Source organism: Anabrus simplex, chromosome 1 (assembly GCF_040414725.1).
Source record: "Anabrus simplex isolate iqAnaSimp1 chromosome 1, ASM4041472v1, whole genome shotgun sequence".
Lineage (NCBI taxonomy): Eukaryota > Metazoa > Arthropoda > Insecta > Orthoptera > Tettigoniidae > Anabrus > Anabrus simplex.
In genome coordinates, this window is record NC_090265.1 from 961,876,804 (window position 1) to 961,904,477 (window position 27,674).

At 39.5% G+C, this 27,674-nt stretch overlaps 1 protein-coding gene across 4 annotated transcripts in view; it reads right to left on the minus strand.

The window, feature by feature from the left end:
* LOC136857814 (WD repeat-containing protein 48) overlaps window positions 1-27,674 on the minus strand; it is a 288,788-nt gene that overhangs the window by 59,706 nt on the left and 201,408 nt on the right. For 3 of the 4 annotated variants that reach the window (XM_067136763.2, XM_067136762.1, XM_067136764.1), the window contains exon 11: window positions 7,301-7,492. In XM_067136763.2, coding sequence (XP_066992864.1) covers window positions 7,301-7,492 — 192 coding nt within the window. Of the gene's footprint in view, window positions 1-7,300; window positions 7,493-27,674 lie in introns of those variants that run through there. The other variant, XM_067136765.2, reaches the window with a different exon arrangement.

The window sequence follows — 27,674 nt, forward strand, 5'->3', positions numbered from 1 at the left end:
CTCGGAGCTGTCCTTCAAGCAACCGATTTCAAACAGTTCGCTGTGTCACTGTGGTGCCAACTGCCGCTCAAATTGCTGTTGCAGGCGCAGACCGTGCGCCACAGCCATACGCCGAATACGGCGGTCCTCCATCTCGGTGGTGCCACGGGGATGTTCGGAGCACGGTCCTCTTGCGAGCGTACCTTCTCGTGACCGCTGCTGCCAGCAAGCATGCACAGTGGAGACATTCCTGCCAAGTCGTTCTGCAATAGCGTGGAAGTAAAAGCCACCTTCAAGTAGCCCTATTATACGGCCTTGTTCAACCGTAGTGAGCTGTTGATACTGACCTCTCCATCGTCGTAAAAGACATTCTTGACCCACTCCCAATCACACAGGTAACTAACGCTCTTGCACAATACAGCCCGTATTTAAAGCAAAAGCAAACTTGATGTGAAAAGTCATGGGGCCGCTACTAGCGCCACGCTAATGCAATTTGCGGGAAATTTGAATCAACGTCACCTTTCAGATGTATATACATGCCTTCCAACGTTCGTTAATGTAGCAGAACCCCTTCTTGGTGTTTGGATATTTTTTTCTGTCAGTGTGTTTTGAAGAAAAGTTAAATATAAGCAAAAGGGCTAAATTTAAAATTTTTATAGGGAGAGTACAAAATTAATTAACATGAAATATTTTAACATACACTAAATAGGGAGAAGGGAAGGGGCCTAAACATTATTTTGCAATTCTGGACATTTTGTTATCCTAGCATTTGTTATAGCAACATATTACAGTACTTCAAAATTATAATATTATCACTCCTGTAGAGACTTTCTGAATTTTGTTTTCTTATGCTGCACTTCAATTCAATCCACCTTGTTCTAGGTCTTCCTCTTGCTCTCCTGCCCTCGCACTTTGCCTCCAGCACCTGTCTTGGGAATGAAATGGCGTATGGCTCTTTTATTCTCTTCCATCCTCTTTATATGTTCAAACCACCTTAGTTCATTCTTTTCAACTCTCTCATTTAGCTTTCCTATCCCAACTTCTTTCCTAACATTTTCATTTCTCACTCTGTCTTTCCTTGTCTTTCCTATCATACTTCTTAGGAATTTCATCTCACTGTCTTCAATAATTCTGCTCTCTTGCCTGCTAGTCAAAGTCAGAGTCTCAGCTGTGTAAGTCAATATGGGTACATAGTACATTTTGTACATTATCTCTCTACTTTTCCTTAGTACTTCTTTGCTCCAAACAAGTTTTCTTACCCTTGGTAGAAAGCATTACTTTGCTGTACTCTCCTGCTAATCTCCATGTCCACCCTAGCATTTTGCATTAATTCACTTCCTAGGTATTTAAAGCTGTCCACAATTTCCAGACTCTGACTTCCAATTTTCACAGTGCCCTTTCTTTGCCTTTCCCCTCTCAACATCACCATGGTCTTGCTTTTCTCTGTACTGATTTTCATTCCATACTTCTCAATTTTTTGTTCAGTACATCTAGTTATTGTTGCATTTCTTTGCTGTCCTTTCCCCAGATCCCACCATCTGCAAATAGCAGTATCTTCATCTCTTTATCTCCATAGGCTTTCTTTGTTTCTTTACAATTTCGTCCATAACCATAATAAACAAAAGAGGTGACAGCACACTCCCCTGTCTTAGTTCAGTCTTATTCCTAAACCATTCTGTCTTTTCAACTGGGGTCAGTACTCTGCTAACACAGTTGTACATTGCTTGCACCATTTCTAACATTTCTCTTCAGAATCTCTTTTTAACCATGATTTCCCAAACCTTCTCTTTGGGTACACTATCATATGCCTTTTCTACTAATCACAGGTACTGTAAAAGTCGACAGTGCACTCTAAGTGCGGGGCTGACCGCACGGTGCTCCTGCATGCTACTAATCGCAAACCTACTTGGTAGGTAACATAGTGGTACTATGCCCAAGTAAAAGCGGCCCATGGTGTTCCCCGCGTGGTGGTACTAATCACAAGTAGTGTCATGGTTCTAATACTATCATCCCTTGCTCGCCCCTTTTAGTCGCCTCTTACGACAGGCAGGGGATATCGTGGGTGTATTCTTCATATGCTTCCCCCACTCATAGGGGGTTGTGTGTTTGGTCCGCGAGAGGTATTTTATTTCCCTCATATTCACCGGCAAGCCGGTTAGGACCCCCTTATCCGCCAACTGGGATGCGCCACGTGGGAGTATCACCTCTCCCTCTGCTACACCAGCATAGTAGGTTCGTCGAATGGTAGTACTCTCAGGCACTGCAGACCAACAGTTTTCCTCAAATAGTGGTACTAATCGTGGGGGTAAGCCAAACCCATGGTGTTTCTCACATAGTAGTACTAACCACAGACAATGTAAACCCAGGGTGTTTCTCATAAAGTGGTACCACTCATAGGTAATACAGACCTATTCTGAACACAGTGGAACTGACCAGTGGAATACACATGATGACTATCATTAGCAACACTCAGACCGATAGGTTCCTCACATAATGATACTGCTCCTATATAACGTAGACCCATGGTTTTCTTTGCATAGTGGTACTAGTCACAAGTAACATCGACCCACGGTGTTCCGCACGTAATGGCACTAATCACAATTATTCACATGGTTCTAATTTCATCATCCCTTGGTCGCCCCTTTTAGTCATCTCTTACGACATGCAGGGGAAACTGTGGGTGTAGTCTTCGTCTGTCCACAGGGGGTTGCGAGAGAGAGAGAAGAAGGAAGAAAGAAGTAATCTGATACTTCGAAAAATGAAGTACCGAACAAACAAAGACGAGAGTCACGAACAGCGTGAAAATGAAGGACGCAAATCCTCTAATACCGTCGGGGTCAGAAAATAACAAGAGTTGACCAAGGGAGGTCGGACAGGATAGATGAAAGTGAGGAGCCTGGCACAAGTAAGTGGAAGCAATGCCAGAAATCAGCTAAGGGCCCTGTGGTCGCCAACACACGCTTCCAAGTTGAGAGCCCCTGGAGCCCCTTCTAGTTGCCTCTCACGACAGGCAGGGGATACCATGGGTGTATTCTCTATCTGCGTCCCCCACCCACGGGGTAATATGGAGAACAGACACCTTTTGTAGACAGTTTAGATGCCACTTGTAATAGAAATACAGTAGCATTTCCTCTACTGGAGGGTCCCATTTATACACCTACATGTGCTCACCCACCTGGAACTGTTGGTGCTTTTAAGGAGACAGGTTATGTGGTGGTGGTGATGGTGATTACTGGTTTAAAGAGGAAGTAAAACTAGGTAACCATTCTCTCTGAACAAATTAAGTAGAAAATAAATTTAAAATAAAACAAAAGTATTTATTTAATGGAGGAGTTTAAAAATGAAGTTAAAAATAAAACAAAAATCATTGTATTAAGCCAACATGGTCACAAATGCGTCAAAAGGGAATATAAGTTCCCTGAGTAACAGAACACTTGAAATTTACACACGCATGATTAATCCACTCTCACACATAAAGCAAATGACTAGAGTAGCAGTAGTTGCATCATGGCTGGTATGAGTACGAGTGTCTCCTGCAGTTATTACATGTAAAAACTTATGTCTCCTACAGGCCGAGGTTCCATCTCTTTTTTTTTTTTTTTTTTTTTTTGCTAGGGGCTTTACGTCGCACCGACACAGATAGGTCTTATGGCGACGATGGGATAGGAAAGGCCTAGGGGTTGGAAGGAAGCGGCCGTGGCCTTAATTAAGGTACAGCCCCAGCATTTGCCTGGTGTGAAAATGGGAAACCACGGAAAACCATCTTCAGGGCTGCCGACAGGTGGGATTCGAACCTACTATCTCTCGGATGCAAGCTCACAGCCGCGCGCCTCTACGTGCACGGCCAACTCGCCCGGTAGGTTCCATCTTAGGTCAGAAAGATTGGCACACTCTACATGGATATGGGCTACCACGGTGAAGTCAGTATCACAAGAACACAATGGGAGTAGGGGAAGAGGGGGGGGGGGTATTTCCTCTTTAGGAGGTAAGAGTGCGTTGATCTCCCATGACCTATCCTCAGCCTGCACAAAACTATGGCTTCTCTCCGTGAAGGCCGCCACAGGGTAGTTGTCTTCTTAACTGCTCGCAGCTTGCTGAAACTATAGATAGCTAGCCACTCCGATTCCCAGCACGCCAGGAGCTGAGAACAAATATCCCTATCTGGTACATTCACAGGTCCAGGAGGTAGAAGTACCACTTCTTTTGCTGTTTCGTCTGCAAGTTGATTCCCTGAAATCCCAACATGGGTTGTGACCCACGCGAAAGTGATTCTGGTGCCAGCATCACAGAAGCTGGCAAGGTCATGAATTTCTTGTACCAGTGGGTGTTGCAGGAAACAGGTCTCAACAGACTCAACAGACTTAATAAGTCAGTACACATGAGAAAGTGGACTCTTTTGTCACCCAGCACAAATTGCAGTGCTTTTAAGATGACAAAAAGCTATACAGTATACATGCTACAGACTAAGAAGCGAGATGTTCATGCCAATATTATCAGAGACGAAAGAATATCCCACATTTTTTCCAATCTTAGAACCATCCGTGAATACTGGTATATGTCGCGCAGGTGGATATTGGTGAATGCGCAGCCGGATACTGGTGAATTAAGTGCTGAAAATACCTCCGATGAACAGAGGCATCTGTGTTCACCTTGGATCAATGGATTACATCTAGCCGTATATCCGGCTGCAAAACTTGCCACGGAGGCACCTCACTAGAGATCCCCTCAAGACAAATCACAACACAACACAAGCTATCAATTCGAATCCCAACTGGCCATGTAGAATTTGGTCGATTTTGGTACCAATGGTGGTACTGGGTACTACAGATGCATTGATTTCACAAATTTTGGCAGTGTTCGTAAGGAGTAACTGCTGTCTCCTTATTCGCAGAGGAGGAACTCCTGCTTCAGCGAGTAGGCTGAGAATGGGGTAGGAATGGGGCTAGTGTGGAAAGCTCCCATTGATAGCCTAACTCCACTATGGTGAACACTATCTAAATGGTTCAGTGTAAATCTTGATGATGAATCATAAGCCGCACTACTATGGCCGATTCAGAAAAGGACCACAGCCATGCATAAATGTACAAGCACCGTACGGTCAGCCCCCCACAGAGTGCTAGTGAGAAATTTCAGCATGTTAAGTCTCTTTACGCCGGCAACCTTCAACTGATGGATGCGGGGCTACCACGTTAGTCTCTTATCAAAATGGAGACCCAGGAACCTGCAGGTGTCTACCACTGGTAAGAAACTGTTTCGCTCGTGCAGGGTGCAAAAGCCGACATTGATAGAAGAGTACAACTGAGGTTTTCACCACTGAAAATCGAAAGCCATGTTGCAGGGCCCATTTGCTGACTCTGTTAATAGCTTGCTGTAGCTATCTCTCAGCAACCACCATCGTTCTGGAGCTGTAATGTAGAGCTAAATTGTTTACCTACAGTGATGGAATGACTGCAGGCTCAGCAGTGGTAACTATCCTATTGATGGTGACTGTGAACAGCATGATGCTCAGTACAAATCCCTGTGGTACTTCATTTTCATGAACACAATACTGAGACAAAACATTTCCTCCTCGGACTCGAAAGACCCAGAGGGACATGAAGTTCCCAATAAACATAGATAAATTAGCCTGAAATCCCCACTGGTGTAGTGTGGAGATAATTCCATATTGCCAGATAATTTTGCGAGCTTTCTCCAGGTAAAATAATATAGCGACTAGGTGTTCCTTCCAGAGGAAGGCCTCCTAAATGGTGTTCTCCAGTCTGACCAGATAATTGGTGGCAGACTGATGAGTGCGAAAACCATACCGGTAGTTAGTCAGGAGACCCCTCTCCTCCAAAGCCCACACAATTCGCTGGTTCACTATCCTTTCAAATAGCTTACAGAGACCATTCGCAAGGCATATTGGCCTAAAACTATCCTGAAGCTTTGGACCTTTACCTGATTTGGGAACTGATATTACAATTTCCTCATGCCACTGAGACAGAAAAACACACACTCCACATTCTGTTGAATAGGGTGAGGATATCCTTGAGATATCCGTTTACCGAGCTTGATAGCTGCAATTGCTTAAGTGCGGCCTGTACCCAGTATTCAGGAGATAGTGGGTTCGAAGCCCACTGTCGGCAGCCCTGAAGATGGTTTTCCGTGGTTTCCCATTTTTAGACCAGGCAAATGCTGGGTCTGTACCTTAATTAAGGCCACGGCCGCTTCCTTCCCAGCCCTAGCCCTTTCCTGTCCCATCGTCGCCATAAGACCTATCTGTGTCGGTGCGACATAAAGCCATTAGCAAAAATAAAATAAAATAAAATAAAATAAAATAAAATAAATAAATAAATAAATTAAAAAATTTTAAAAAATAATCCGTCACTCAAATGCTTAAGCATCCATTTGTGGATTTTGTCTGGCCCAGGAGCCGTGTCTCTGCACAATGCGAGTGCATTCTGCAATTACTCACTCTGTGAAAGGCATATTATAGGAATGTCAAGCACTAGATGTGAAGGAGAGATGGTGTGCCTCTGCTTTGCGCTTAATAAGCAGTACAGATAGGTGACCAAAGCAAATGAAGAGTCCATCGTTGGAAACGCATTAAGTCTAAACCCAGTTGGACAACGTCTTAGGGAAAAACCAAAAAATGATAGATAGATTGCCTACAAAAAGTGTCTAATGTAGGTCTCTGTCCTGCTGATGAAGCAGATCAGGTGAAAGAGAGAGAGCAATTTGCAGAACAGCAGACCCCAGAACATAAACAGGAATAGGGCCAGGAAGAAAATGCCAATTTATAATTGGAATTTACTAGCTAAACAAAATGAAAATACTAGAACCATAGGTAATTAAAGTACTGTTATCTAAATCAAAGCACAAGTGTCTTATTGTTCATGTCAATAACAACAACAACAACAACAACAACAACAATGAAAATGAAATGGCGTATGGCTTTTAGTGCCGGGAGTGTCCGAGGACAGGTGCAGGTCTTTTCATTTGTTGCCCGTAGGTGACCTACGTGTCTTAATAAGGATGAAATGATGATGAAGACCATATAGCCAGCCCCTGTGCCAGCAAAATTAATGAATGATGGTTAAAATTCCTGACCCTGCTGGGAATCGAACCCGGGACTCTTGTGACCAAAGGCCAGCACGCTAACCATTTAGCCATGGAGTCGGAACAACTATAATATTATCCAACTCTACATCTGATTTTGAGCCCTTCAGTCAAAAATAAATTGAGGTTATACTACATTTTCTTTTAGTAACATTACCAAACCATTTAGAAGATTACAGTTAAATAAATAAAAATATTAATATTGTATAATCATACCACTTACTTCTTAAGACTTTTGACTCCTGATGACGAATGAGGTAGAAGATAAAATGGAATTTTAATGAATTTTGGCAAATTCTTCTCTACTACTATGTCCACAACCCAAGGAGGAACAGTCTCATTGAGTAGAACACCCTCTGTCTCTCCACCAGCATCCCTGACTAACAGGCGGTACAGAGTTCTCCCTCCAACTTCACTGCAAAAAATCACAGTAACATAAAAGGGAGCAGCAAATAAATTTCAGATGAACTGTTATTCTCTCTAAGAGAACAGTTCATTATTCCTGACTACTTACTTTTAATTTGAAAATTTTATACAGAAAAAAAGTTCCTTAAAGAACTTAAAATTTGTGTACAGTAAATATCAAATGAACCATATCTTGTTTCCTCTTAGTAATAGTCAATATCAGATTATAGTTTCCAAGATTATTTTCAGCTGACTTAAGCCTCCTCCTGGCTGTATAAAACTTTCTCAGCTATTTCTAAAAATATCTTTGGATAATTTAATTTTTTTTAGTAACCAAAAACAATTCTTAGTAGAATTAATATATACATATGTGAATGTTCTTCACCTTCTGTCAATAGTTTATTAATAAAATACAGTAATTATTAATTTCATAAAGTGGCTGCAAGAGACACATTTCATTCATAATACAAGTACCAGGTACCTCATTCGCAAGAAAGTTCCTTGAGAATAGAAAGTTGTTTTGTATCTCTCTTTGGGACGAATATCTGATGATGCCTCCAGATGATGTCTTATATACACCTATGACAAGCCCAGAACAGAAAGTACTAGGCAATTTATCTATACTGATGACACAGTCGTCACAGCCCAAGCTGTAGCTTTGCGGATGTTGTAAATTCTCAGTCCCTTGCTTTGGAAGAACTTGGTACTTAAATATTATAACAATAGTCAAATCCATCCAAAACACCAGTACAGGGTACAAGAGTCACCATCTCACATGGATGTTGTCTGCTCCTTTCTGTAACTTACACCGACCCATTGGGATCCTTTTCTCTTCTATGTCCCATGCATACTTCAGAAGGAGGATACTGAACAAGTGGTGAAGGGAAACACCCCTGTACTGCTCTGATTAAAATACTCTGGATTAACACTCGACCAAATTCTGTCTTCTAAACAGTATTGCCAGAACACAAAAAGCAAAGTATCTTCATATAATAAAATATAATAAGAGACTTTGAAGAGTTCAAAAAGAGAGGCCTTAAGGCCAAGCTCGGACTTGGGCAAAATCAAGTTTCAGGTCATTACGGGAAATTCAAAACCTAATATTAATAAAGATGGTACTGAAAGTTCTTCAAGCCAACCTACAACATTAAAAAAAGCAGCCCTAGCCAATTTCGTCAGACAGTACAAGTCTGAAGTCTTCAACATAGCTCTTATCCAAGAGCCGTGGGTGGTTAAGGGAAGAGTAGCAGGACTGGCAGTATCTGGAGGTAAGCTAATGCACAATATAACATCGGAAACACCTACAACATGTCTCATTGTGAGCAGAAAACTAAACTGTATACTGTCCCAGGAACACTGTTCAAGGGACTTAGTAGTAGCCACGATAAAATTTGGAAACTGGTAAGGACCTACAGAAATTATTAAAGGCTCAGTGTACATTCCATGTGACTCAGAAAACCTGCCACCACTGGAAGAAGTTGGGAAACTAGTTTGGAATTCAAAAAGGAAAGGAGAGCACCTAGTCCTTTGAGCAGATGCAAATTCTCACCACACGGTGTGGGGCAGTACGAACTGCAAATACTAGAGGTGAGTTTTTACTACAGTTTATAATAAGAACAGAACTTGTAATATTAAACCTGGGTAGCAAACCCACATTCATAAATAAGAAACAGAGAGAAGTAATAGACACCACACTGGGTACTACGCATATTGCAAACAACATTAATTGTTGGAAGGTGCTGGAGGAGCCACCTTTGGCAGACCTTCAGCATATCCAATTTGCGATAGATGGGGGACAATGTGATAATGAAATGTACAGAGTTCCAAATAAAATGAACTGGAACTGAAACAGAGACGTTCTAGGACACACTGTACAAAAAAACCAATGAGAGGAGATGGAAGGAAATGGATGAGGTGGTGCAATTAATGGAAGAGGCCATCAAAACCTCGTACCATGACAACCGTCTTCTCAGAGGGAAGAAAAACACCAAAATTGTTGGATGGTGGAATAATAATCTAGCCAAAATTAAGAAATAGGTTAGAGCACTGTACAAAGTATCATTTAAAGATGGTGTGCGAGATGTACATCATAGGAAACTCACAAAGTATAACACAGACATGGAAAGCCAAAAGAAAATCTTGGAGACAGTTCTGTGAAAAACTGGAATCACACTCTGAAGCAGCAAGAACCTGATGGAACATATACTCAGACGGGAAAGGAGATGCTAGAGATATTGCTAGCATGCCATTTTCCTGAGGCTGAGGAGGTGATTGGGGAAGAAATGGTTAAAACAGATACCCATGCTCAAAGAGCACACTGGAACTTGATGCAAGTGTAGTGGACTAGTATAACTTGGAAACAATTCTCTTAAACCTATGGATAAATAGTGAAAATATCGAACTTGATTAGTAGGTGTTATTACTATTATTTTTATTACTTGAGAGGTGTGGCTATGAAGTTGTTTATGCCTATTATTATTATTATTATTATTATTATCATTATTATCAATGTAGTTATGTAAGACAGACTGTCAGTACAGACTTTATTTGGTATAAATCATAGCCGTACCATTTAATTTTTGTGTGTTGTATGACCTGTCTTGTGTAATAGAACATGTGAGGTTATGTTACATTACTTCTGCTGTATGTATATTTACATGACTTTATTTAATGTAAGAATGCATCATTAAAAGTATATAATTTATTATTACCTGTAAATAGGATGTACAAATCCAATGTAATGTTGCGCAACACAGGGTAATAGTCTAGAACAATGTCACTCGAATTTTACAGAATATTCTATCCATTTGTACATAGGTTATTGGAGACTCTAGAAGATACAAGAAAGCATATTGTGCCATACTTTTCTAGAAGCCTGGCCAGGCAAGGTATATAGACACAGTTTTGGGAGTTGAAGAGAGTTGCTGTGAGTGCGAGTCGTTAGTCGAATTGTGTGAACTCATGTTGGTAATTTTGTTGTGTTGACATGCTAATGTGCCAGTCAAGTGTTTCGTTCAAGATGGTGCTTCATTAATGTGTGTGTATAATGTGTATTATAATCTATATACTGTATATAAAATAAGATTTTTGTCTGTACATTGCTCAGAATTTGAAAAGAATGGTATTTCTGTATCAGTCATGTCCACAGTAACAAGAAAATGCACTTTTTACTTTTCCATAATTTCTGTCTGTCTGTCCGTCTGTCTGTATGTACATGCATCACTAGAAAACGGCTAAAGAGAATTTAATGAAAATCAGTATGCAAAGTCGGGGAATAAGTCACTACAATCTAGGCCATCGATAATTTTATTCACGCTGATTGAAATGGTAGTTTAGGGGAAGGCCTAAAATTTAATTTTCAAATATTTATGTTATTAGTGGTCCTGTCTTTATAAAAACTGGTATACAAAGTCAGGGATTAAGTCGCTACAATCTAGGCTATAAATAATTTTATTCACACTGAGTGAAATGGTAGTTTAGGGGAAGGCCTAAACTTAAATCCTCAAATTTTTATGTTATTAGTGGCCATATCTTAGTGAAAATCAGTATGCAAAGTCGGGAAGTAAGTCGCTACAATCTAGGCCATAAATAATTTTATTCACATTGAGAGGAATGGTAGTTTAGAGGAAGGCCTAAAATTTAATTCTCAAATATTTGTGTTATTAGTGGTCCTATCGACAAATATTACATAACTAAAGTTATATAATGTTAAATTTCCGATCATTTATGTCTTATACATTTTTACCATACCGGCTATGATAACAGAGATATTCATGAACTGCTTTATGTCGCACCGACACAGATAGGTATTATGGCGACGATGGGTTAGGAAAGGGCAAGGAGTGGAAATGAAGCAGCCCAGGCGTTAATTACGGTACAGCCCCAGCATTTGCCTGGTGTGAAAATGGGAGACCACGGAAACCCATCTTCAGGGCTGTCGACAGTGGTTTTCGAATCCAGTACCTCCCAGATCCAAACTTGCAGCTGCGCACCCCTAGCCGCACAGCCAACTTGCCCGGTCGTACCGTGTATAACAGCCTGCCTGAATACTGATGGGAAGTAGCTGAGGAGTTAGATACTTTTCTTCTTAAGCATGCCATTCCTCTGGTTCATAAATTTTCTGATATTACTGCTACTTAACAAACTGGTTCATCATAGTATTCGAGGTATTCAATCCCTACCCCGAGGCACTGATTGGAATGCTCAGTGTGTATATTTAACGAAACAATGGCAGAGGAGTGTTCACGGTTGTCTGCGGCCTGGTCATTCCAGCACTGGAACTTTGGACTGTTATATCGGCATCGTAGTACTGAATGTAGGATGCTAAAGGGTTTATTGCGTCACCTATTCAATACATTATAAATTTTAAAAACACTTAGGAATTTATTTTATTACCATTTGAGACATGTTTCACCCTTCATTGAGGGCATCTTCAGTCATAGTATCTCCTCAAGGCATAAATCAGGTACCTGATTAGTAATTAAATTGTAAACATTAAGATACATTACAATGGGAAAATCAAGCAAAAAAGAAAAACATGTTCAGTGATGATACAGTTAAACATTATAAGTTTATAGACACAGTAGTCAGCACCAATGCGTAAAATCACTGGGTATTTTAGCAGAGTCCAGCAGTGGTGGTCCGAAGAATAATTGACGCTACTCATTAGAAAATCACAGGAAATTATAAAGTTTATACATATTTACATTGAAACAGTTAGGGGAGAAAGGGTATAAAGTGTCTGGCATCAATGTTCATAACACTAATTACTGCCGTTGGTTGAACGATTACAGGTTAACAGGGTAACTATACTGTATTTTACAATATCCAATTGAACAGTTGAGAAATTACAAGCTTATAATACATATTTACAAGAGAGCAGCTTGGTGAGAAAGGATATAAAATGTCTGGCAACAAGTGCGTCCCATTGTTTTAGTCGTTGGTTGACGATTGCAGCATTAACACATCAGTAATAAGCAGAGTGGTCCTATGCATTAACACATCAGTAATAAGCAGAGTGGTCCAATGGATTAACACATCAGTAATAAGCAGAGTGGTCCAATGCTGCAATCGTCAACCAACGACTAAAACAACGGGACACACTTGTTGCCAGACATTTTATATCCTTTCTCACCAAGCTGCTCTCTTGTAAATATGTATTATAAGCTTGGAATTCTTCAACTGTTCAATTGGATATTGTAAAATTATTGTATAGTTACGCTGTTAACCTGTAATCGCTCAACCAACGGCAGTAATTAGTGTTATGAACATCGACGCCAGACACTTTATACCCTTTCTCCCCTAACTGTTTCAATGTCATTAAACACTACTTGGCCCTCAGAGCCTGTCACAGTTACCTGAAACTCTGGTGAAGAAAAGTAATCCATCCACCATGAAATTAGTGATGAAATAGCTTTTGTACTCAATGTGTTTTTTCTTCTTTTGTTTAGGAGGCGGCTCTGTTTCTCTCTCACATACGATATTTTCGGCACTCTCTGTATCACTCTCACTTTCAAAATCGCTTAACAATTCCTTAAAATGATAATCTCCATCATCAAATCAAAAATCAAAATCTCTTTATTTGCAAATGAGGTGTCTACCTTGGTGGCAAATGGTACACTAAAATACATTATTGTCAAGCACTAAATTTTAAATTAACAGGAGACGAAGAAAATTTTCCTAGAATACAATATTATACAATTTACGCTAATAATTTTTTCTATTAAACACACACATCATCCTTAATAAATTTATATTGTTTACAAAATTCTACTTATAATATCTTACAAACATAGTCAACTCATATACAGTACGGTATGTGAGATTACTTCTAATAATACTATACAACTGGTATAAGATTAAAATTAACACTGAATTTATTTGCATATTTATATTTTACCCATTTTGGAACCTAAGTAGCATAACAACCTGCTGCGTCTTAACCAGAGCCCCTTTTGCCACCACAGCTACCGTAGCGGTCCCAGGGCCCTCGAAGTCCCCACTGTACTTCACCCCTACAGGCAGTCCCCTACTTGGGCTGTCCAAACTCCTTAGACCAGGGGATGGAACTAATTTAATCACACACATTTAGCTTCTGCTAAAATTCCTTCTAATTTTGTACTTGTGGTCAGTTCTACCAATATAATTATTTTCCAACCGAAGCCTCTCACGGATATCTCCCCATGCTTCTTCTCCTGTATAGGCTCTATATAATCCTATAAGTCTAGTTTTCTCCCTTCTCTTACTTAAAGTTTCCCACCCAAATTCCTTTAACATTTCTGATACACTACTCTTTCTCCTGAAATCCCCTGTTACAAACCTTGCTGCTTTCCTCTGCACACCATCTACTTCTTTTATTAGGTATTCTTGGTGAGGATCCCAAACACTGTTTGCATATTCCAATAATGGATGAACCATACTTAAGTAACTTTTTTCTTTTAATTCTTTGTTGCATCCTTTAAGTAGCCTCATTATGACATGTAACGATATGTATGCTTTCCTAACAATGTCATCAACATGTCCCTTCCAGTGCAAATTATTTTCAAATCTCACACCTAAGTATTTGCACTTGCCATCTTTTGGGATAACTACCTCATCCAAAGTATATTCAAATTCAGTTTTAAAGCTCCTGTTTGTAAATGTTGTAACAGTTGATTTGCCTCCATTAATCTTCATATTATTTTCTTCAACCCATTCTTGGATACTGTCAAGGTCCCTTTGTAATTCTGAACAATCCTCAATATTATTTATTTCCCTATAAACAATTATGTCATCTGCATACAATCTTATTTTCGATGTTATATTGTTCCCTAAATCATTTGCGTATATTAAGACAAGTAATGGACCGATTATACTACCCTGTGCAATTCCCTTCCAGACTTTCTCTTCCTGTGATATATTATTTCCTACTTTGACTTTCTGAACCCTTGAATTTAGAAATGTTCTTATCCAACGTATAACCCTTACATCCAATCCTATTCCCTCCAATTTCTTTAATAATATTCCATGTTCCACTCTATCAAAGGCTTTGGAAAGATCTATGGCTATGCAATCTAACTGGCCTCCTGAATCTAACTGATCTGATATGTCCTGCTGAAATCCCACCAGCTGTGCCTCGCAAGAAAATTTCTTTCTAAATCCATACTGGCTCCTCATGAACCAATTTTTATCATCACATATCCCTCTGATGTACTTTGCTATTAAACTCTCCAGTATTTTACAAACTATACTGGTCAGGCTGATTGGTCTGTAGTTCTCTGGTTTCCTTTTATCACCCTTTCCTTTATAAATTGGTATTATTATAGATTCCTTCCATTCCTTTGGTATCACACTATTATTTATGACATAGTCAAAGAGAAATTTTAAATAAGACGCTACATACCACCCCATTGTCTTTAATACCTCCCCAGTAATTTGATCACTTCCTGCTGCTTTTCCTTGCTGAAGCAGGTGGATTTCTCTGAATCATTTGTGAATGAGAAGCTTCTTGTTTCCCTCTGTGTCTCTCCCTCTCTATCTTCTGTTACGGTTTAAAAGTCCTGACAATCTTCTACTGAATCTCGGAATTCCCTACTAAAGAGGTTTGCTTTCTCAGTATCTGTTAAATAGTGTTCACCCCCTTCTCCCACCATTGTAGGAATTTGGATTCCTTTTCCTTTTTGATTCCTAATATATGAATACAGCTTTTTCCATTTCCCTTTGTGGTCATTACCCTCTTGAAGTATGCCATTCATATAATTCTCTTTTGCTTCCTTTTTTCACTCTATTCAGTTCCCTCATTAGCTGTTTTCTACTTTCTCTACTCTCTCTACCTTCTTTGATTTTCCTGTTTACTATTCTACATTTTCTTTTTAATTTTCTTATTTCCCTTGTGTAATAAACAGGGTCTGAGGTCATTTTACCCTTCTTAACAGGTACAAATCTCTTCTCTCCTTCCCAAATGATTCCTTTGAATTTAGCCCAAAGTGTATCCACATTATTCCCTTCACGTATCCAACAACTGAATTGTGATTTAAGGTAAGTCCCAAATTCATCTTTAGTTTTTCTGTATAATTTCTTGTCTTTTGTGACCCACTTATTAAGCATTTTTGGTACAAGTCCTACATCCATTATTACAGCCTTATGGTCACCTATTCCTTCAATTACCTCAGTTTTATCAACAATTTCCCATGGTTTAACCAAGAATACATCTAGCAAGTTATTGAGACGAGTTGGTTCTTGTACTACTTGTGTAAATCCTCCCTCCCAAATTAACTTATTTGCCAGTTTCTGTTCATGGGCTTCACTTGCAGCTCCATTCCATTCAACTTCAGGCAAGTTTAGATCTCCCCCAATTATTACCGTATCATTATTGTTTTTATGAGTATAATCTATTATTTTCTCAAATATTTCCATGTCTCTTTCCTCTCTTCCAGGCCTATATGTTCCTATAATTCCCACCTCCTTCATATTATATCACAAACTAATTTTATCCCTAATATTTCATCCCTTTCATCGGTAAACCATTCATGCAAGTTTCCTTCACCAGAATAAATACCCCTCCTCCCTTTTTATCTCCTCGGTCTCTACGATAGACTGTATACCCTTCTGGAAATACTTCAATTTCTGCTGTGGTTAATAACTGAAAGATTCTGTGATCCAAAATAACATCACTGCAAGAGCAAATAAATTGTTGTTCCGCCATGTTTGTTTACATCACAGATGAACTCCACAGACGTCTACAAAAAGCTCTGTAAGTTATTTCCTGAAGCAATAATCTCTGATCAGTTAGTTCTACATAATGCCCAACAGATGCCAGAACATGTCAGAGTTCAAATTCGCACTTGAAAATGAACCGGGAAACTAAAAAAAATTAAAATTCTCGCACACCGTCTATAGACGGGCATAGCACTGGTGGACTGGCTGCGTCAGCCCGTCTATAGGCGGGTGTAGCACTCATCGGGTTAATGTTTACAATTTAATTACTAATCAGGTACCTGATTTATGCCTTGAGGAGGTACTATGTCTGAAGATGCCCTCAATGAAAGGCGAAACATGTCTCAAATGGTAATAATAATAAATTCGTAAGTGTTTTTAAAATTTATAATGTATTGAATAGGTGACACAATAAACCCTTTAGCATCCTACATTCAGTATCTTCAATATGGATTAACAATGATATTTATCACTCGTAGTACTGTTCATTAAAAGTGAGAAAATGTGCTGTTTTCATTTCAGCAAGTATTTAATATGATTGCTTTCAATCCGTACATTCCCACTGTACTGACGTTTTTGTAATGGCCTAAGTTAACTGTAGTTAGAACCACAAAGACAGTCTTTCTGAGAATCCCGTTGTGAAGCACGGGTACATCAGCTAGTTTGTAAATAAAACAGTGTACACAACTGACAGCATCTCGTGTGTGTGTCTTTGTGAATATGGCATACTTTGCCAACCAATTAATAAAATCTAATCAAGTGAGGTAGGCAATCAGTACATAAGCCAATAAGGGTGCCGGGTCTGGATGAGATACTTCCAATACTCCTACATACGGGAAGGAAGGGAGATACTCAACAAGGCATGAGGCTAAGGTGGTATTTATTATTAAAGGCAAGAAGAGTGAACTATGCTCAAGCCAAAGTTTACTGGCCATTACGTTTGAATTCCTTCATGCTGAAAGCAATGAAAAAAATACTGGAAAAATACATCTAGAAAGGAGTGCAACAGAGCTCAACCTTAAATGATAATCAGTTTGCTTACAGACCTGGCAGATCCACTGAGGTTGCACTCCGTCAACTGGTTTGCAACTGGTTCATACAACTCAATGATTAAAACCATTGAAGAGAGTAAGGTGAGCAAAGCTGTTGCAAAATTGGATTAGATAGGTCTTATGGTGACGATGGGATAGGAAAGGCCTAGGAGTTGGAAGAAAGTGGCCGTGGCCTTAATTAAGGTACAGCCCCAGCATTTACCTGGTGTGAAAATGGGAAACAACGGAAAGCCATCCTCAGGGCTGCCAACAGTGGGAATCCAACCCACTATCTCCCGGATGCAAGTTCATAGCCGCACGGCCCTAACCGCACAGCCAACTCGCCCGGTTTATGTAATTTTATACAGGGAAGGGCTAGAATTGAGTTCCTATAGATTGGAGCAAACTAAATGTTGGAAAGATAAAAAGACCAAACTTGGACACTAAAATTAACAGTGTTATAACAGGGGAAGTTTCACACATGCCATCTGATTATATGATTCCAAGGTATACCTTCAAAAATCCATTTGAGACCCAGACAATTAAAAAAGAAGACTGGGACATCAACAAGTGGAGAACTGATGAGGAAGATGCAGTGTGGTGGACAGATGCCTCAAGGACTGAAAAAGGAACAGGAGGAGGGATCAATGGGGACAGACCTGGGAGGTCAATCCAAACGAGCCTGGGCAGACACACTACAGTTTTTCAAACTGAAGTGATAGTCACTGAAATACAGAAATACAAACATTTTCTTCTTTACAGATAGTCAAGCATCTATTGAAGTGCTTGAGGCTGTTTGAATCTCATCAAAAATTGTTTGGTATTGTCACTCTCTTCTCCTGAAACTCTCAGAGTACAATGAAATAAAAATAATATGGGTAATGGGGCATGTAGAAATTGAAGAAAATGAGAAAGCAGAGAAGCTGGCGAGAAATGGATCAGAGACACTTTTTGTGGGCCTAGAACCAGTATGTGGGACCTCATATGGACAAGCCCACAATTACATACGTAAATGGGTACAAAGGAAGCAATTGCAAAACTGAAAAAATGCTCCAGGGTTCAGGCTTGTGAAAAAACTTATCAAAGTTCAAATAAGAAGCATACAAAAGAACTGCTGATGTTTCGCAGAGAAAGTATGATGGGTGGTGGGAGTGCTCACTGGCCACTGTCATCCTAAAAAGCATCTACATAGAATTGGAGTAACTAGGGACAATATATTACACCCGTCCCGAGGTCGGCAGAGTGCTGAATATAAAATTTAATTTCACAAATAAATATCTGGATGAAAATCTTCTGGATGAGGAACTTTGGAAATCAAACCCAGGCATCGAAGTCCCATCCTCCCTACTTTCAACCGGCACAATGGTTACGCTCAAGAGCATATGGGTCAATGGTGCTGTTCGTAAGTAAAGTGAGAGGAATATGCTATATTAATAAATAATAAGAATGGACTGTTCCCAATTCAAAACAAATTTAATAACTGATAGAGTCAATTGAAAATATCTATACACATGAGAAATGCCATATTAATGCCTATGTGACAATTTTGAACACAAAATTTAATTATTTGGGAAATGCCATTAATGTCTCTTGTCAATTATTATCTATTCTGAATCTCATTCTGGCATTCCCAAATCAACTTATTAACACTGCACACATATACATTATACTTCTTAATCAATAGGGATCTGTTCCTTTATACAAGCGGATATCCGCAATATTATTACCTAACAACACATAAATTATATGAAAAGGATGGCATTATTGTGAGGAAAACAGCATTATCTTACAATGTTGTAATATTAGGACATTTTATGAAATACAGTTGCGAATATTTACCCAATCATGAAAATCATGTCGTCGCTTGTTGCTAATAAAATCTACCTTTTCACACTAATTATACATCATACTATCACATATACGCATTTCTCCAGGGCAATACCTTATTTTAATATTTTACAAAGCAAACACACAACATTGGTATCCTGTGAATCACCATAAATCATCATACACTGATATAATACATAAATATAAACACCTGTAAGAATGAAGCAATCATCTCTAAATACATCAACACAAGATATAATCCATATACTGTAATGCCCTCTGAAACTGTGACCCCTTTCAGGTCTCCAAGTGTCAATCCAAGGATGTTGATACCAATTGGGTATCGAACCATGCTAGTTTGACTTCGAGGTGCTACATGAAATCCCTATTATGGTCTCATTGAGCTACAAAATTTGGAGGATTACTTCACCTATTGGATCATGAAATATACAACGTTGATGGAAACAAATTATTGACAGGTGAATATTCAATACAATGCGAAAATGAGAGAAACATTCCTATGTGACTCTTGCGAGCATTTGACAGACATAACGGGAACAGCCTCGAGGGTCTGGCGCTTTACCTCCTGTCATTCATTCTGAAGGCCATAAATCTCTCTTTAAGAACAGCCTGTCTTTGTCAGCTGGGAGAATACTTTCACCTTCACCCAAATATATAAACATGTAATTCTCAGTTCAATTCTCTCGTATTCTCCAGGCAAATAATCATTTATGGATACCTTCAAATGTCCTTTTACCTGAACGCTTCGATCATATTGAGTAATGGTTCACTTAATCATTATTACTATTATTATTATCATATTTTAAATCTGTCATGTTAAACATTTTCACGTATACTGTTTCATCCTTCATTTTCCCACACGTGTACCTCAAATCCACGTGATTTACACATTGGGAAGATCCTAAATCTACAGGTATTTTACCTAACATAACTTGTGTAATTATCTAGGTCATTGTTCGGACTTCAAATCATCTCTCCTCGTTCCAGTCGTCAGCATCCTTAAGATTAAAAAGGAGGTAGCTGTACACATGCATTAAAGTCATGAAGCATTTGAATAATATATACTTGAAAAATTGAGAAGACCCATCTCAGCTAATTGAACTTGAAATAGATTATGAAGTCCGCTGAATCATCAAACTCCACCCTTACGAATGCTTCACTCAAACATAACAAACTATGGAGCCTTATACACTAATTCATGCAAAAATCCATGGAATCAATCTGTGATTAACCAATAATTTTAAAAAAAGCAAATCAAACTAATAAAGAAACTTTACCCCATCGAAACACGCATATTGCATCACCTGCTAGTTATCACACATCAAAATGCATGCTGAAAACTTCTATTTATAAAGTTTTACATATTAATGCGACACTTCTGATTTTCATGCTTAGAAATATGATGAAATGTAATTCTAATTTGCTGTGTGTAACTATGCTATCATCTGAGGATACCCAAATGGATTTAGATCTCCATCACTCGACGCCTCGTTAACAGGGAGTTCGAAGTTCATCTTCTTTGGGGTTGAATCCATGGTGTTTTGATCTGCAATCCTCCTACTGTTGGAAGTTCTGTGGGGTCTTCGATAGGAATAACGCACGCACACCAGCACGTTCTGGTAGAGTGGAATTCTGGGTTCAACGAGCACTCACACACATGTGAATAAATGGGTAATTGGTTATTTGAAGCAATGTCTATATGTCTTTGAATAACATGATATTGATAGACTCACTCATAAACTCGATGTGGTGGTGGTGGTGGTGATTATTGTTTAAAGAGGAAGTACAACTGGGCAACCATCCTCTATATAACACTAATCAGAATGAAAAAATGGAAGGGGTCCGACACTTAGAAAAATGAAGGTGTCGGGCATAGGAAGACAAAGGCTATGCAGGGCGTGAAAAAGAAAGACTCCCTAGGCCTCGGGAACCTAATACCGTCAGTTGGAAAAGAACAAAATTTGACCAAGAGAGGTTGGATAGGATAGATGAAAGTGAGGAGCCTGGCGCAAGTAAGTGGAAGCAATGTCAGGACTCAGCTAAGGGCCCTGTGGTCACCACCCATTCTCCAAAATTCAGAGCCCCTGGGGCCCCTTTTGGTCACCTCTTACAACAGGCAGGGGTTACCGTGGGTGTTATTCTACCGCCCCCACCCACAGGGGGAATCACAGACTCAAATGGACTACCCAAGTAGTGGTTGCTGTCCCTGAAGATCACTACTTGATTCCCCTTCATTATAAAGCAACACAGTTATTGGCTTTATTTGTTCCTACGTGAACATCACGTGATCATTTATGGAGCACTTCCTGGCTAGTCTAACAACTTTTACTTGTTAGGATGATTGTCTGCTACACTACACATGCCTTAATCACAGTACAATAATTATTGGTACTCTATAGTCAATAACTCACTAAGTCATGACAATTTTTAGAATATTACCCGTTCCTTTGAAATTTATTCATTTTTAGCCGCCACTAATTTTTACCGTCTACATTCCCTTAATATATATTGGAATTAGAATCGCATTTATCCACCCACCACAGGAGTAGACCACCGTCCATCACAATATTGAGTAACACTGATTAGCACTGGATAGCAATGAGTAGCACTGGTTTGCAATGAATGAATAACACTGGTTGACACAATGGATACTGGATGAATGAGTAACAAATGAGTAACTAAGGGCTGTCCTGGTATACTTATATAGAAAATACGGGTTGCTGACTTTGGATAGGGTAAACTCCACCCACAGGGGCAAATTGCTCCGCTAATAATGATCTCCCAGGGTCGTATGAATATTAATTTTTGTAGATCTTTACTTCCTCTTTTCACTGATCTACTTTAGTGTAAATCGCATCGCAGGTTCTTTGGCAAGCTTACAAGCTTTCTCCTGGATCTCGGAGCGCGAAGTAGTTGAAGCCAGGGACTCCCATATTTCTGTCAAGGTAAGCGCTAGCGACAAATGGTTCCTATCCCCGCACATCTGGCTAATGTGGGTCTTTAATAATGCGCTCGTTAAGTACTACATCTTCTTACATTATCAAATATTGTAAATTATGCCAATTTAAATGGGCCCTTACTTGTAAATTTCTAAGGTTTGTATCGAATTATTATTATTATTATTATTATTATTATTACTTGACATGCAGAATTAGTGGGTTGGTATCCCCGAATATACAGGGAAGGAGATAAGAATATCCAGTTCTCAAGTTAGAACCCTGTGAAGTTAACTCTGCCTCCTGACATAGGCAGTATTTGAGTGGACTTGATTTCTTAAAATCCAGGCCCGTTGTTGCCTTTATCCATTTTTCTTTTCTTGCATCATTTAGTTTTAGTAACAGGTCATCAGCTACATCTAGATCCCCTTCCTCCTTATAAGTTTTGTAAAGATCTTCACATTTGTTGTTCCATCCTGGAATATATTCTTTGCTGTTCCCAGTGGTATACACTTTTTTGCAGCTGAGATTATAGCACCAACAAATCTGTAATAATTTTTAGGTGTTGCTGAGATCCATCTAATCACTTTAACTAGAGCTTGAGAGAACCTTCCCTAGTTTGCCTTCTGAAAGTTCCATCTTGGCCTAGGGATGGATCGAATCACCAGGATCTGAATCCCTATTTCGTATAAAATTGGACGGTGTTGACTTCATGGGAAGCCTCCTGGGACTATTCTGGATATGTGTAGAGGTTGATTTTGAGGATTCTGTGCTGAAAAACATAGGTCTGGGTTGTATTCTCTGTACCAAGCTACAGATCTGAATTACCCTTGTCTTTCGCATCAAAAAATCAGGCTCAAGTTGTCCTCCTCTGTCCATTCCGCAAGTGCATTACCATTCTAATCGCTGGTGTTATATTTCCACATTAAGTGGTGGCTGTTGAAATCACCCATATAGATAGGCCAGGTGAGGGAGTGGAGGTAAGACTTCAGGCAGCCAGTGGACCAATGGTAGTTTGCACACATTCACTACTGTAATCTCTTCAACTTTTGTGGCAATGTTCTGGATGTCTTTCTCAGTGTTAACACTTACTAGGCGGGCATTTTCTATGTTGCTATGAACCTAAGTTGTGCAGTCGTATATATAAAATGGTATGTAGCACTGAGTACTTCACCCTTGTATTCCGCCTCTTGATCTAAGGCCACATGTACTGTCAACATGAGTTTCTTGGATCAGCAATGTCAATATTCTTTTCTCTCAGGATCTAGGATATTCGTCAGTAACTTCAAACCTCCCCCAGGAAACCTAAAATGATATTAGTATTACTTTAAATAACGATTGGCTTTACGTCGCACCAACACAGATAGGTCTTATGGCGATGATGGGGTAGGAAAGGGCTAAAAGTTGAAAGGAAGCAGCCATGGTCTTAACATGTTTGGGGCCGCTCAGATATCGGCAACCATTACCTTGGTACTGTAATAGTTTTTTTGTTTAAACAAGTTCATTTCTGTGTCCTAATGCATTTTAGATTATTATTTTAATTATGTCAATATTATTTATGTGGATATGAGCCATGACGCACACGCTGCGTCAGCGGCACTACCGATGAGCTTTTCACCTTCGGTGCCGTTTGACACAGTGTATGTGTCATGACTGGTAATGAAGTGGAACGAGGAAAATAATGTTTTGTTCGATTGTAGAACTTCTTTACAACAGAAAAATAAGTTTTGAACATTTCACACAAAAATACTGTGCAGTAGAATCTTATTACTGCTGTGTGAACAATGTATACTTTCATTACTCCATAAGCTGTACAATGTAACTAGTCAATACAGTGTGCTACTCTTCAGTGACATTTCCTTGCAAAAATAACTCTTCTGCAAATGTGCTAGATTCAGTTACAATTTTAGTCAGCAAGTTGTCGTCTGCAAGCAAGCGAAAATAATCAATAGGTTTCGCGTCATTTGGCAGTGGAACCTTCATTCCCGGCCCAATAAAGTTAATTTGTTTCATTGAGGACGAATCCGAACTCAAAGAAATGACCCCTGAAATATTACCCATGCTATTTGGCGGGAGATTGGGAGATGAGATATTACTTACGTCTTCCTCATCTTCTGTAATGTGAGAATTGGGAGTAAACGCTCAACACACACATCCGTGATTAAAATTCTCACTCAGGTGGCTACAGTCACTTTTCACACTGTCATCACTGTCGTCACTATCAATGCTGTCACTGTCACTAGCGTTCAAGAGAGCTTCCAGACTATCATCATTAATTGCAAATCGCCTGTTTATCCCGCTAAGACAGGGTTTCTTCTGGTGGGAAGATTCTGTAACTTCATCGTTCCCTCTTGACATCGCAGAAATGTATGCCGACTTGCAATGGCTACAGAGATTGATCTGATGCCCAGATGGCACAAATGTTTCATAACACATTCACAATGCACAGATAAGAGGTCTGTTTGTTTACATATTGGCGGAAATACGAGCTTTAATATTTGGCGCGGAGTGTGACACACGTGTCGTCATCAGCCGCGAACGCGTTAAGATACAGCCCTAGCTTTGCCTGGTGTGAAAATGGGAAGCCATGAAAAACCATCTTCAGGGCTGCCGACAGTGGGGTTGGAACCCACTATCTCCCAGATGCAAGCTCACAGCTGCGAGCCCCAAACCGCACGGCCAACTTACCCGGTGTAAGAAGAATTAGGAATTAACATAATTTATCAAGGGAAATGTTCGATAAATTTTTTCAGTTCTTTGAAATAATTTATGAAAAGACTAAACAAACAGTTGATAGAGAATCTGCCACCTGGACGAAAATCCTAAATGCACATCAATGATGACATTGATTGACTGATTGTCTCAATTGAAGGTAACCTTATTAGATAGGTCGTGGAGTGGTGGCTAATAAACTTTTCTGTGCGGTGCTAAACTCTCTGCAGCTTACTCATGTTCTCCGCTGTTGTGAGATGTCAAGCAGGTGGACTGTATGTCCGTATGGGCCGAGCTGAGCAAAGGTAAGTTGATGTTATAAATCGTGGAATAAAGCCTCCTAAATTCTTATACAGGAACCCTACAATTTTGTTGCCTTGTACCTTGCCTCTTCACACTGCATGTTCCATTTTAAATTAGCACAAGCAGATGTTCTAAGTAGTTTAAGACTAGTGCACTGCAGAATTATACTACATATTCACTAGTTTGAAAGTGTTCTTCATGAGATTCCTGGACCTACTCATAATACGGTGAAAACTCAATACAACAATACTGCCCAGACAGAAACAATAAATTGAAGTAGAGGGAGTTATCATTATGAAGAGGGATTTAGAATAATGGTTTCTCATGTCAATTGGTGAACACAATAACATCTAAAAATTGGATTACATTAACTACCTGCCACATCATATCATTTAATTTCCACTAATATGAGGTTTGCAACAACAGAAACACAAAAAATATGAAAGGACAATATCTTACCTATGTCCAGCAGAGTACATTCATATTGAGCACACCAAATTTTACTCACACATAATATTGTTGTTCACACTATGTAGCACTCCAATACTGCAAACTACGATAGTTAAAGAGATTTGAGATGACAGTCTGTTTCACAATCCTCTTCAAACACAGAGAAACAGAAAGACCTAATTGTGTTGAGATTCACTGCTACAGTTATAACAGTCCTTGTAATGAACGACAGTGGGTCAAAACGAGATAACAAAGGGGATATATTAGTTTTAAGCAGCTATCCGATAGCTACAGTACTACTGCCTAAATCCTTCAGCAATGCATACTCTACAGTAGATCTTCCTGGAATTCTATAGCTGCCAAGTTGCCAGATTTGCTCAACAACCCAACCAACCCTCAGGTAACTACACAGCTATTAATCACTCTTGCTTGTTATGCTTACACAATAGGAAAGTTCAATCTTTGTATGGCAGTAACAGATGTTCCTAATTACTTATGAGCTTGGCATATCATTCTACCAGGAGGAAAGCACCTGGCTGGGATCTGGAAAGGCAATCGTAATGGAGAGATTTATCGCTAACAAGAGTATAATTAAAGTGAGAAGAAATTTACATTGAATCAATGGAATTAATTCTGGGATTGGGATATTTTACCGTTAACAGATATCATTGTATTGGAGATTCCATTGTATTTACATTCATATTAAAGCTGTTTACACTGCACCACATCGACAGATTCTACATACGGTACTGTTGATAAACTTGACTATAATAGGTGCTTTATCTCGCTGTGTGCTGGCACAGTGTTTCAAGTGGGAGCTGACAACAACAATATGCTCCAAATGAGATGTTCCATCACATCGTGCGTGTTTGAGAAATATCAGAGGACATCAGACGAATCAGGGACAAATGTGGTAGAAGAAAATAGAAACTAATAAAATAAAAGCAACGAAAGACACCAGTATAGAATGGAACAGAGCTGAAGAATGGAAAGAAAGTATGTGGAGAAAACCAGCAATGATGATGATGATGATGATGATGATGATGATGATGATGTGAGATGGTGTAAGAGGGAGGCAGTGGGGACATCCCTGGTGTACACACGTATGAAAGTATGACATTGATACATAACACATAGCTTGGAATGAACCAACTGGTGATGACGAGCGTATGAATTTGGAAAACACCGAAATGAAATAACAATATAGAAAGGATAGGGAAGAGAACTACCTACGTAAATCCTTAATGATTGGCAACCACGTATTATTTAATTGATAGCCAGTTTCCTGTTGAAATTGTTAGGATTTTTATGCATTTCCATAGCTTCCCATATAATCCTAGACCTGTAGTGTTTAGTGTGGGTAAGAACTCAAACATCTTGGAACAGGACATCATGACCCAACGATAGGGCATGCTCTCGCTGGTTGAGACGGATATTTCTTTGGTGTTCCTTGATGCGAGTCCCAATGGACCGGCCAATGTATACCTTGCCGCAAGTGCAGATAATTTTGTACACCCCAGGGTGTAATAGTGGGGACAATTTTTCCTTGTTTTACCTTAACTATGAGCAATTTTAGTGACGGTGCCCAACACTGTTTTTATATTATGCTTGCAAAGGACCTTGGCAATTCTGTCTGTGGTGTTGTGAATGTAAGGTAGGTAAGCAGTTCCCTTCTCTTGTTCTTTCTGTGAGCTTTAAATAATTGTCCCTCTGGGATGCAGGGCTCTATGAATCTGTACATCGTTGTAACCATTACCCTTGAACGTGACTCTGAGTGTGTCAATCTACTCCTGGATATTTTATATCTCACAAATTCGTGTCGCTCTCTGTTTATGTGCTGAATGGTGGTGAGAATCTGCATGGAGGTTGCGATTTATGTGAGTAGGCTTACAATAGATGATATGTCCTAAGGAGCTGTCAGGTTTCTTTCCTACTAGAACATCCAAGAAAGAAAGGCATCCGTCCGACTCCATCTCCACAGTGAATTTAATTGAAGGATGTTGCTGATTAAAGTGGTTTAAAAATACATGAATTTTCTCAGGACCTTCTGTCCATACCATAAACGTGTCATTCACATACCTCCATCAAATCAGAGGTCTGATGGGCACCAAAGCAATAGCCTCCCTCTCAAAATGCTCCATAAAGAAATTAGCCACTACTGGTGAGAGTGGATTTCCCATAGCCACCCCATCCGTCTGTTCGTAAAATTGCCCACCCC